Source organism: Saccopteryx leptura, chromosome 5 (genome assembly GCF_036850995.1).
Source record: "Saccopteryx leptura isolate mSacLep1 chromosome 5, mSacLep1_pri_phased_curated, whole genome shotgun sequence".
Taxonomy (NCBI): domain Eukaryota; kingdom Metazoa; phylum Chordata; class Mammalia; order Chiroptera; family Emballonuridae; genus Saccopteryx; species Saccopteryx leptura.
Window position 1 is genome coordinate 190,149,168 of NC_089507.1, and position 12,432 is coordinate 190,161,599.

Sequence of the window (12,432 nt, forward strand, 5' to 3'; positions counted from 1 at the left end):
AGTACGGATCTGCTAATAATCTCAGTTGTTCTTGAGTGCCGCTCTGTCCCAGAGAGCTTGTGCAATGCCGGGCGGTGCAGAGGGAGGGCCTACCTCCCCTTCAGTTCATCTTTCTTTGCAGACCTTCCAATGAGTCGTCTGCTGTCCTGCTCAGTTTCTGTCTTCCTGGTCCATTTAAATCCGATGGTTCTCTCTGCATCACCTCTTCCATCTTTGGGAGTCCGGGAATTGTGCTGTTGATTCCATGCCTCTCTAGGATATAGAAATTTCTTGAAACTGTCTAAGTGCAATTTGACAAGGTTGGCTATGCTTCCTCTGGAGTCTGGTTATTTCTTTGGCCTGAGAGAGGCAAGCCTCCTCTCTCAGCAACCCCCTAAGACCTATACTCTGAATACATCCCTTACATCTTTTGACTTATCCCAGCTCAGGTAGAAGCTTATTTGTTCATGATTTCTTTCAAACATCTGTCCATAACTGGAATCCTCTCCATTCCACTGAGTGTATGGGGTTTTGCATGACGAAGCCCAGGAGAAGAAACTCACAGATTTCTAGCTTCTCATATCGCTGCTCCCCTTCCCCGAGACATGGAAAACAGACAGGCTTAGCATTATGAATAAAGGGAGAATCACATGGGGAAAGTGTTGGGGCGGGGAGGCTACCTTATTTTATATTTTAAAAATTATCCATCCGCTTATCTTTGGAAATCAAACTGCCCTAGATCCAGCCAGGGGAGTCCCTGATTTGAGCCCATTCTTTAAACAGCTTCAGTCTGATCTTCTTCTGGTTGTGTATCTCCATAAAGAGACATTTTCTGGGCCTGGGGCACCTGCCAACCTAGAGAACACGAACTCCCTTTGGTCATTCTGGGCATTCTGGAATTCTTCGCTCAGTTACCCCCAAGCCTACTGCTGGGGCCAGCACAGGCCTCTTCCCTGGGTCCAGCCCTCTGAAACTGGATAAGCTGGGACAGGCTGTAGTGCTAAGGATTTAATGATACAGAAGTGAACCTCAACCAATGAAGGAGGGGCACTGGCGGATCAGTATCCCAGGATGTTCGTGCTTAGGTGGAACAATTGGGAAGGTGCTCAGTACGTCTTCTAAGGGTGCCCAGTGCTACTGAGTTCAGTTGCTCACAGTAACAGCCTACTGGTCAGAATAATTTTCTTTAACTTTATCCACATCCTTGCCTTACTTAAAGAAAACAGATTAAATCGAATACTGGGAGAGATTTTTTTTTTTTTGGGGGGGCGATATTTTATCTTCAACAATCAAACACAGGAAGAGAAATAAATGGCAAAAGTATTTTTTTCTTTTTTTAAAATTGTTAAGGTATCTTCACATTGCTTCTTTTTCTTAATGTTTTTATTTTTTGACAGAGTCAGAGAGAGGGATAGATAGGGACAGACAGACAGGAACGGAGAGAGATGAGAAGCATCAATTCTTTGTTGCAGCACTTCAGTTGTTCATTGATTGTTTCTCATATGTGCCTTGACTGGGGGCTATAGCAGACTGAGTGACCCCTTGGCTCAAGCCAGCGACCTTGGGCTCAAGCTGGTGAGCTTTGCTCAAACCAGAGGAGCCCGCGCTCAAGCTGGCAACCTCGGTCTCGAACCTGGGTCCTGTGCATCCCAGTCCGACGCTGTATCCACTGTATGGCAAAAGTATTTTTAAGAGACTTCGTAGTATATGATGAATCAAATCCTGCTTTGGTGTTATTACTAGAGACCTCAGGACAAATTGATCTCCAAATAAACTACTTGGACTTAAAAACTCTCTCTCAGTGGGATATCGACCATATCCTGGGTTCAGGAAGGTGGGGTTGCCCTTTGGTGCAGGCAAGTGGAAAGCAACTTAGGAAAGCAGCTTTTGGAGAATAAAAAGGTGTTAAATGTCACTTAATGCCAAAGATTCTCTGTCACAGTCTGTGACAGAGAATTGAGAAGCATCAATTCTTTGTTGCAGTTCCTTAGTTGTTCATTGATTGCTTTCTCACATGTGCCTTGACCAGGGGGCTACAGCAGACCGAGTAACCCCTTGCTCAAGCCAGTGACCTTGGGCTCAAGCTGGTGAGCCTTGCTCAAATCAGATGAGCCTGTACTCAAGCTGGCTACCTTGGGGTTTCAAACCTGGATCCTCTGCGTCCCAGTCTGACTCTCTATCAACTGCGCCACCACCTGGTCAGGCTATCACAGTCAGGAGAGAGAGAGAGAGAGAGAGAGAGAGAGAGAGAGAGTTAACTTGTGTAGCATTAACACTGTTGTGGTAAAATGGAAATAGACATTTTCTTTTTAACTGTGTCGGTGTAGAGCTATGCAGTATGGTCTAATTTTTTAATTTTTTAAATACTTTTTTATTAATTTTAATGCGGTGACATTGATAAATCAGGGTACATATGTTCAGAGAAATCAACTCCAGGTTATTTGGACATTTGATTATGCTGCATTCCCATTACCCGAAGTCCAATTGTCTTCTGTCACCTTCTAACTGGTTTTCTTTGTGCCCCTCCCCTCCCCCGACCCCCTCCCCTTTCCTCCCCCCCCCCCATAACCACCACACTTTTGTCCATGCCTCTGAGTTACATTTTTATGTCCCACCTATGTATGGAATCATAGAGTTCTTAGTTTTTTCTGATTTACTTATTTCGCTCAGTATAGTGTTATCAAGGTCCTTCCATGTTATTATAAATGATCCGATGTCATCATTTCTTATGGCTGAGTAGTATTCCATAATATATATGTACCAAAACTTTTTAATCCACTCGTCCACTGACGGACACTTGGGCTGTTTCCAGATTTTCGCTGTTGTGAACAATGCTGCCATAAACATGGGGGTGCATTTCTTCTTTTGAAACAGTGCTACAGTGTTCTTGGCGTATATTCCTAAAAGTGGGATAGCTGGGTCAAAAGGCAGTTCGATTTTTAATTTTTTGAGGAATCTCCATACTGTTTTCCACAGTGGCTGCACCAGTCTGCATTCCCACCAGCAGTGCAGGAGGGTTCCCTTTCTCCACATCCTCGCCAGCACTTATTCTGTGTTGTTTTGTTGATGAGCGCCATTCTGACAAGTGTGAGGTGATATCTCATTGTGGTTTTAATTTGCATTTCTCTCATGATTAGTGATGTTGAGCATTTTTTCATATGCCTATTGGCCATCTGTATGTCCTCTTTGGAGAAGTGTCTATTCATTTCTTTTTCCCATTTTTTGATTGGATTGTTTGTCTTCCTGGTGTTGAGTTTTACAAGTTCTTTATAAATTTTGGTTATTAACCCCTTATCAGACATATTGTCAAATATGTTCTCCCATTGTGTAGTTTGTCTTTTTATTCTGTTCTTATTGTCTTTAGCTCGCATAAGCTTTTTAGTTTGATAAAGTCCCATTTGTTTATCCTGTCTTTTATTTCACTTGCCTGTGGAGATAAATCGGCAAATATATTGCTGTGAGAGATGTCAGAGAGCTTACTATGTTTTCTTCTAAGATGCTTATGGTTTTACGGCTTACATTTAAGTCTTTTATCCATTTTGAGTTTATTTTTGTGAATGGTGTAAGTTGGTAGTCTAGTTTCATTTTTTTGCAGGTACCTGTCCAATTTCCCCAGCACCATTTTTTGAAGAGGCTGTCTTTACTCCAATGTATGCTCTTACCTCCTTTGTCAAATATCAATTGTCCATAAAAGTGTGGGTTTATTTCTGGGTTCTCTGTTCTGTTCCATTGATCTATATGCCTGTTCTTATGCCAGTACCAGGCTGTTTTGAGTACAATGGCCTTGTAGTATAACTTGATATCAGGAAGTATGATACCTCCCACTTTATTCTTCCTTTTCAAGATTGTTGAGGCTATTTGTGTTCTCTTTTGATTCCATATAAATCTTTGGAATATGTGTTCTATATCTTTGAAGTAAGTCATTGGTATTTTAATCAGTATTGCATTGAATTTATAAATTGCTTTGTGTAATATAGACATTTTAATGATGTATATTCTTCCTAACCATGAGCACGGTATATGCTTCTACTTATTTGTATTTTCCCTGATTTCTTTTATCAATGTTTTATAATTTTTCGAGTACAAGTCTTTAATCTCCCTGGTTAAATTTATTCCTAGGTGCTTTATTTTTTTGGTTGCAATGGTGAAGGGGATTGCTTCCTTAATTTCTCTTTCTGACAGTTCATTGTTAGTGTATAAAAATATCTCTGATTTCTGAGTATTAATTTTATATCCTGCCACTTTGCTAAATTCATTTATCAGGTCCAGTAGTTTTTTGACTGAGACTTTAGGGTTTTCTATATACAATATCATATCATCTGCAAATAATGATAGTTTTTCTTCTTCTTTTCCAATTTGGATGCCTTTTATTTCATTTTCTTGTCTGATGGCTGTGGCTAGGACTCCAGGACTATGTTGAATAAGAGTGGTGAAAGGGGGCACTCCTGCCTTGTTCCTGATCTTAAGGGGATTGCTTTTAATTTTTGCCCATTGAGTATGATATTGGCTGTGGGTTTGTCATAGATGGCCTTTATCATGTTGAGGTATGTTCCCTGTATTCCTACTTTGCAGAGAGTTTTGATCATGAATGGGCACTGGATTTTATCAAAATTCTATGACCAGGAAACCTGGGTTTCTAATGTGAGTGAGCCTAGGGAAGCACCAGTGTCTAGAACAGCGGTTTTCAACCTGTGGGTCGCCACCCCAGCGGGGGTTGAACAACCAAAACACAGGGGTCATCTAAAGCCATCAGAAATACATATTTTATTTAAAAATGTATTGTATAATAAATATGTATTTTCCGATGGCTTTAGGCGACCCCTGTGTTTTGGTCGTTCGACCCCCACCGGGGTCGGGACCCACCGGTTGAGAACTGCTGGTCTAGAACATTGTAGGTGTTTATTAAATATGTGTTGACTGAATGCATCACTAGTAAAATGTTGACACTGGGGTATTTATAGGCTTTCTCAGTGCAGAATAATTCTCTTTTTGCCTACTTAGCTTGTAAACCTTTTGGGGGCTGAATTTGGCAACTAGAACATTCAGGGAGGGTAGAATGATTTACATTGGAAAGGTTAGAAGAAGATTACCAAAAAGGTTAAAGATGGTTAAAAAATTGAATAAATCCAGAGATGAAGGTGAAGGGGAGAAAAAGCAAAAGCCCGCACAAACTGGGGTTTGAGGAAGATTTGGGGGGCAGCTCCTACCTCTGTGACAATCACACATACACAGAAAGGCATGAAAATCAGTTTTAAGACACTTTGTAGTATATTATGAATTAAATTCTACTTTGACACATTTTCTAGAGATTTCAATATGAATTTATCTATCTTTTCAACTTTTTTTGGTCTTGGACTGGTACTACTTAGAGTAAAATACTCTCTAGAGATTGAGATTTCTATTGGTTTTAAATAAATAAATATGCAATCTCAGGTTTTTATGAAGTAAATATTGCTTTGATATAAAAATTAAATTATGATGTTTCTTTGATTCTAAAATACACTTTTACTATTAATATTCCTGAAATTGGCCCTGGCCGGTTGCTCAGTGATAAAGTGTCAGCCCAGTTTGTCTATGTCCTGGGTTCGATTCCTGGTCAGGGCACACAGGAGAAGCACCCATTAGCTTCTTCACACCTCCCCTTCCCTCTTCTCTTTCTTTTTCTCTTTCCCCCCTCATAGACTGGCTCAATTCATTTGAGAGCATTGGCCCCATGTGCTGAGGATGGCTCATGTGTCCTCTGCCTTAGGAGCTAAAAATAGCTTGGTTGGGAGCATGGACAGAGCATCGGCCCTAGACTGGGGTTGCTGGGTGGATCCTGGTTGGGGTCATTTGGGAGTCTGTCTCTGTCTACTCTCCTCTTACTTAAAAAAAATATATATATATATATATATATATATATATATATATATATATTCCTAAAATTGGCGTGTACCTTTATGTTCAATGAGAAGTCATAGTTTCATTAGAAAGATTGGTTTTTTCTTTGTTATTAGTACATTTGTTATTGACTTGTTAAACAGTTTGACAGCAAACGTTTGATGTTATGTAATTCACCTTAGCTTTTAAAGGCAATGTAACAAATATTTCCATGTAAAATTTCAAATTTTCACTTGTTCTTACTAAATTCTCTGCCATAGGAAAGTCACTGGATCCCAGTGAATTCAACCTACTTTGCACACTATTTTTAGGAGGAAAACATATATGGAAAAAACCTCAAATATTTGATATTTAGTTAAAACTAAAAAGAGAGAGAGCAGACAAATGACTTTTTGGATTCACAGAGAAAATAAACAGCACCACTTTCCAAATAACCTCTGGCTATTCCGTGTTCTGGGAAGAATGGTAATTGAGAGAGCTTTCCTAAGGCAGAGAGTTTGGGTGGACAGGCACAAAGGGGACTGGAGGACGAAAGTCAATAAAGGGGATCCAGATTCTAAAATAAATATCCATTCAATTAAAAAGTGGGCGGCCTGACCAGGCGGTGGCGCAGTGGATAGAGCGTTGGACTGGGATGCAGGTTCAAGACCCCGAGGTCGCCAGCTTGAGCGCGGGCTCATCTGGTTTGAGCAAAAGCCCACCAGTTTGAACCCAAGGTCACTGGCTTCAGCAAGGGGTTACCCGGTCTGCTGAAGGCCTGCGGTTAAGGCACATATGAAAAAGCAATCAATGAACAACTAATGTGTTGCAACGTGCAACAAAAACTAATGATTGATGCTTCTCATCTCTATCCGTTCCTGTCTGTCTATCCCTGTTTATCCCTCTCTCTGACTCACTCTCTGTCTCTGTAAAAAATAAATAAATAAATAAATAAATAAATAAAATAAAAAAAATGGGCAAAGGATTTGAATAGACATTTCCTCAAAGGTATAGATGTAGTCAAGATAAACAACATCATTAGTCATTAAGGAACATGCACATCAAAACCCCAGTAAGAGATTATTTCACATCCACTAGAATGGATACAAGAAAAAAGACAAAAAGTATTGAAAAGACTGTGGAGATATTGGAAACTCCCTATATTTCTGGGAATATAAAATGGTGCAGCCACTTTGGAAAATGGTTTGGCAGTTCCTCAAAAAGTTAAACATAGAGTTATCCTCTGAACTAGCAATTATGCTCCCAGGTATATACCAAAGAGAACTGAACACATATTTCTATGAAAAAAAACTTGTACATGAGTGTACAAAGAAGCTTGATTCAAAATAATCCAAAAGTAGAAACAATCTAAATGTCCATCAAGTGATGAATGAATATATAAAATGTGTATAGCTGGCATAATATTCAATCATTAAAAGGAACAAAGTACTGATAGTTTTCCTAAGAGGGATGAACCTTGAAAATTTTATGCTAATTGAAAGAAGCCAGACACAAAAGGCAACACATTATATATATCAAGTCATATAAAATGTCCAGAATTGACAAATCCACAGAGAGAGAGAGAGAGAGAGAGACAGAGAGAGAGATCATCAACCACCAGATATGAGAATAAGCGAGAGTTCAGAAGATTCTGGTGCCCAGCCTTCCAATCTTCTGACCGAGGTGCCAGACACCATACAGCAGTGGTCCCCAACCTTTTTTGGGCCACGGACCGGTTTAATGTCAGAAAATATTTTCACGGACCAGCCTTTAGGGTGGGACGGATAAATACACAAAATAAAATTATATGACCGGCGTAAAAACTGTGGTATTTTTAAATATAATTATCGAACTTACAAGACAAGTGTCAAGAGTGAGTCTTAGATGGATGTAACAGAGGGAATCTGGCCATTTTTTAAAAATAAAACATCGTTCAGACTTAAATATAAATAAAACGGAAATAATGTAAGTTATTCTTTCTCTGCGGACTGGTACCAAATGGCCCACGGGCTGGTACCGGTCCGCTGCCCGGGGGTTGGGGACCACTGCCTTACAGTAGAGACATGCCACCTCTGCTTTGCCCTGTCTGAATTCTTGACCCACAAAGACTATGAGAAAATAATTCTTATTGCTTTAAACACCTACATTTTGCAGCAATCTATAACTAATACATTGCTTTTGAGGTGCCTATGCAACATTTCTTTTTTAAAAATCAATGTTGCAGACTCCTTTTATCTGTTTTATAAGAAAACTTACTCTGTCAGTCCTTGTTGCTTCCACTATTTGTGAAAAAGCTTTTGATCATTTTGCCTGCCTTAACTTTGGTCAAGGAAGAGAGGAAGGGAGGGAGGGAGGGAGGCTCTATTGGAAGTAATGGGCAAGTGCATTGCCACTCCTAGAAAGGGGTGGTGGAATGTCAGAGTAATGACAACTGTGCCCTCTGGTCACACATGTTGCAGCATCTCGAGTTTCTGCACTGGCACAGATGTGCTGTCCACGTGGGCATTCCACCCCTGAAGACTGGCATGTGCCTGCTCCCACCATCCTGCCCATCAGAAGAAGGTTGGCCCTGACACTCAGAAATAACAGCTGGGTTGTGTTAAGAAATTTTTATTGTTTCCTTTGGATTTGTGATGAAAGCACATAAAATTACAAGTGGAAGAAACATCATGCCACAAAATTGCATAGAATTATTACAAAAATGTGAATTATGCATTTTAAATAATTTGAAATAGAAGAACCAAAATATGTACATTTTAAGAGCTTCAAATACTTTGTCCTATCTTGTTTTTTTCTCTTGTGAAAAAGCAAAAGTCACAATATCCAACCCATCACAAACAATATTTATATAGTGCACAAGCACAACATTAAGTTCAAAGTAATGCAAGCAATGGCCCTTTCTCTCAGAAGTATTTAATGACTGCTTAGCTATTACAGGAGTATTAATTTGATGATTGGCAATATTGAAATGTTTAAATGAAATGTTAAAAACCAAATCACATGGCATGTCATTAGAACTTGGAAAATTGGTTTACACGGCCAAAACCACGCTATTCTCAGTAGTGTCAAAGTATTGAGGGGCAGTCTAATTTAATACACAGCTCTACTCTCTATTATAGGAAAATCCACAGTACAGAATTTCACACATTCAACAAAGAACAAGGCAAATACATAAAGGCACAAAACTGCACATCATATAGATCCCTTTCCTTATCTTAGTCTATTTCAAGTAATATTAATATTATTAAATGATAGTATCACTGTAGTAGTTTGAATGATGCAAGATGGACAGTGTTACACACCACCCCACAACTGCAAAAAGTGTCATTGTACAGATATAAAAACGTGATTACAGCAAATGGCCAAATACAAACATATTGTAAAATGACTATAGTCATTAAGATAATGAAATGCAACTACCAGAACAGTTTTGTGTAAGTCAAGATTATTCAACCATATTCTATCATTGGACTAAATGTAATACAATGTTCTATAATAACCACTATTGTGTTTGGTTATGAAAGCTATTATTAGTTCATTCTTCTGCAATTTTAGACAGTCTGTAATTTTGTTTATAAAAATGCAGCGTTCGCTTTTGACCATTCTTGCTTCCTTATGATTAATGCCTTTCTTTCAAAGTGCAAAAGTAAAATGATTTACAAAAGATATCTCTTTCAGTGGAAGTTTTATTAGGTGTCTAATTAACACCTCAAATCTTTTAGATCAAAATACTATCATCTGCAAAGAGGACAAGATTTTCCCCCTTGTGTCTCGCTAAGTGTGTTTTTTAAATCAAACACTCTTCCTAATTTTGAACTAAACCTTTAGTTTGATTAAAATCTAATTGTGATCCTTAGTTATTGCTTAAATTTAAATAATTTCCATAAAAATATTAAATTCTTGAAACAACTTTTAGGACACAACTGGCTTTTGTATTTTAAAATATTTGTCTAAGCTACGAACAGACAGGTTTATTTTAGAATAAACTAAAGCTGTGAGCATCTTGCTTTAGAGCTTTAATCTCAATGTTCTTTGTGTTACTCTCTAAACAATATTTTCTTCTACATAATAATTCTCTATTATTTATGACCTTTTAATAATATTTTTGATCAGTTTTACTTTGATATAATTTGTTTTCTTATGCCACCTAACATAAGAACTTAACAACAAGATACAGTTAACTGAATTGAATGTACATAGTAAATATATAATGAGATTTTTTTTTATTATGTTAGAATAAAATTGAAATCTCTTGGACTTAAAAATTATGGAAGATACTAATAAAATTTCATATTTTTGTTCTATACATTTTTGCATATTCAACTTATTGAAACAAGCTTAAAATCCAGTTATTGATTCTGCAAAATATATATCAAATTCACATTCTACATTCTAAATCTAATTCGACTTGCATCAAAGACTCTATCAATTATTTCTTAGACTATCAATAGACTTTATCCATAAAATCTAGATGTCTGACCACCTTTATCTCTATCCATTTCTCCCTAAGTTTGGTTTTAAGTCTTGTGGAAGAGATTTGGGTCATTGCCAATTAAGAAACACACACCAACACTCGAATGAATATGGATGTATGAGTGAGTGTGTGTGTGTGTGTGTATGGTGTACGAATCTGTATTTATATGACTGAATGTGTACATATATACATGGAGATAATATATATCATTTATATATGGGTCTGTGTACTCTTTAGATAAATATTCAATCTTTATCTCTATATTAAAAATAAATGAACCATAAAAAAAATGTCAAGACAGCAAAAGAAGCACTGGGACCTGTTTAGTCTGATTGAATCTCTGCTCAGCATACATCAGCTGAACTAGTCTTATTCAACTGAACAGATTCTCTAGAAGTTATTTATTCATTTCAGGGCAACAACCAATGAATACTCAGACTTTGAATGTAAATAGTCAACTCAGATCGCCCACTGCCTGGAAATGTGCGGCCAGATTGCTCATGCAGCCAAATGTACAAGCCATATTGCTAAGTCTGGGAATAGCTTCACCGGACAAGTATATAATCAAGTGATTTTTTTTTCCAGGAAAGTGATTATTTGAATCACTATGGTATCAATAAGCCGTGTCAGCAACAAATACACTGATGCCTTTATGATAAATAAATTAGCAGGCTGCAAGCCACCAGTGCTTGCAAAGCAAGGGACAAAACAATTTAAAAATGCATGTTAAACTGAAGATTATGGCAGTTGAGTGGCAGGTAGAAAAAAAAAAATGTTCAGAGTTGGTTGTTCAATAGTGTTCAATAGTGATATGCATTTCTCCAACTATTCCTATTATGTTTAAAATACTTTATACCAGAGCTTCAAATAAAAACACAAGTTCGATTTTCTTCAGAGAAGACACAGTCCTTCATTCAATGGTCCATGGAGCCTGGAAGTTGCCTGCTTTGAGTTTACTATTGGAAAGAAAACACAAATCCCATAGACATGCACTCTCCGCTAGTAGACCTGCAGTAGTTTCCACATCACACATGGCGCCTGGCCACGGGTGGGTCTGCATGGAGCCTCTGGAACTCTCCGTTTGGTGTGGATTTGGGGCAATGGGATGTTTTCTCGGGAAGATGCTCTGGGCAGTGATCTTTGTAAGAAGAGAGAGTCTGATGGAGCCGGCGTGGCCATGCATGTTCCGAAGGCCGGGCAGAAACAATCACAGAGGAGTATCGAACTCTTTCGCTGGGTGGTCTCCCTCCAGCGAGGAGCTAGAGGGAGGCCGGTGGTTCAGTTTTGCAGGGTCGGAGGCCAGGGAGGAAGGGGCCGAGCTGTGATTGCTGTCCTCGCCGATCTTCCCTCTCATGGCTTCCTGCACGAACTCCAGGATCTCCAGGGGCAGTCTTTTGAACTTGTCTTGGTACTCCTGCTCCAGCTCCACCTGCAGCTGAGAGACATCAGAGGGAGGAGGGTTTTACATTATTCCGGTTTCCAGAACCACCCAGGCAGAAAGTCCTCGAAAGACATGTGCAGAGACGGAGGAGGGATAAATTAATTTTACTATCATCCGCTGCTTACCTATAGAGAAGATGGAGAACAGAGTTTAGCTGGGCATGTCATCTGTCCATAGCTGAACGTCAAGTTCAGGTTAGGTGTGGCAGAACAGGGCTAAAGACGTGCAACAGTATAAAATATCTACTCAATATGCACACACACACATACACACACAGAGACGAGCCTTTGGGAAAAGTTTACAGAAGTAATAAGCAACGATTTGAGATTTTCTAATGTAGGGTTGGAAGCTGCTGCTAGCCAGGGGTGTCAAGGTCAGCCATGAACGGAGCTGGGGGGGAACAAGGAAGCTGGCTGGAACAGACCAAGGATCAAGGCCTGGGTCCTAGGAAGTGCGGCCTCACCCAGAGGCTGGGAAGCCCAGTTTCTACAGAGGAGTTGGGAGCATTTTTACACACCGCACATATTTGTAGAACCAACTCTAACTTCCATTTTGACTTCTTTTATCGCCTCTTTACTCTGATTCCTTTTTTTTTTTTCATTCTAATTTTTATTTGCCTCGTAAACTGTTGTAGCGAGCTTGTAAACTGTCTTTTAATTTATCTGTTGAATGCTCTGGA

The 12,432-nt window shown here is 39.0% G+C and overlaps 1 protein-coding gene across 2 annotated transcripts in view; it reads right to left on the reverse strand.

Annotated features, from left to right (window-relative positions):
- Nucleotides 1–8,432: 8,432 nt before the first annotated feature.
- The window catches only part of PLCB1 (phospholipase C beta 1), a 686,820-nt gene continuing 682,820 nt past the window's right edge, over nucleotides 8,433–12,432 (reverse strand). The window contains exon 32 of one of the 2 annotated variants that reach the window (XM_066387177.1): nucleotides 8,433–11,747. In XM_066387177.1, coding sequence (XP_066243274.1) covers nucleotides 11,520–11,747 — 228 coding nt within the window. In that variant the 3' untranslated portion in view covers nucleotides 8,433–11,519. The remainder of the gene's footprint in view (nucleotides 11,748–12,432) is intronic. The other variant, XM_066387178.1, reaches the window with a different exon arrangement.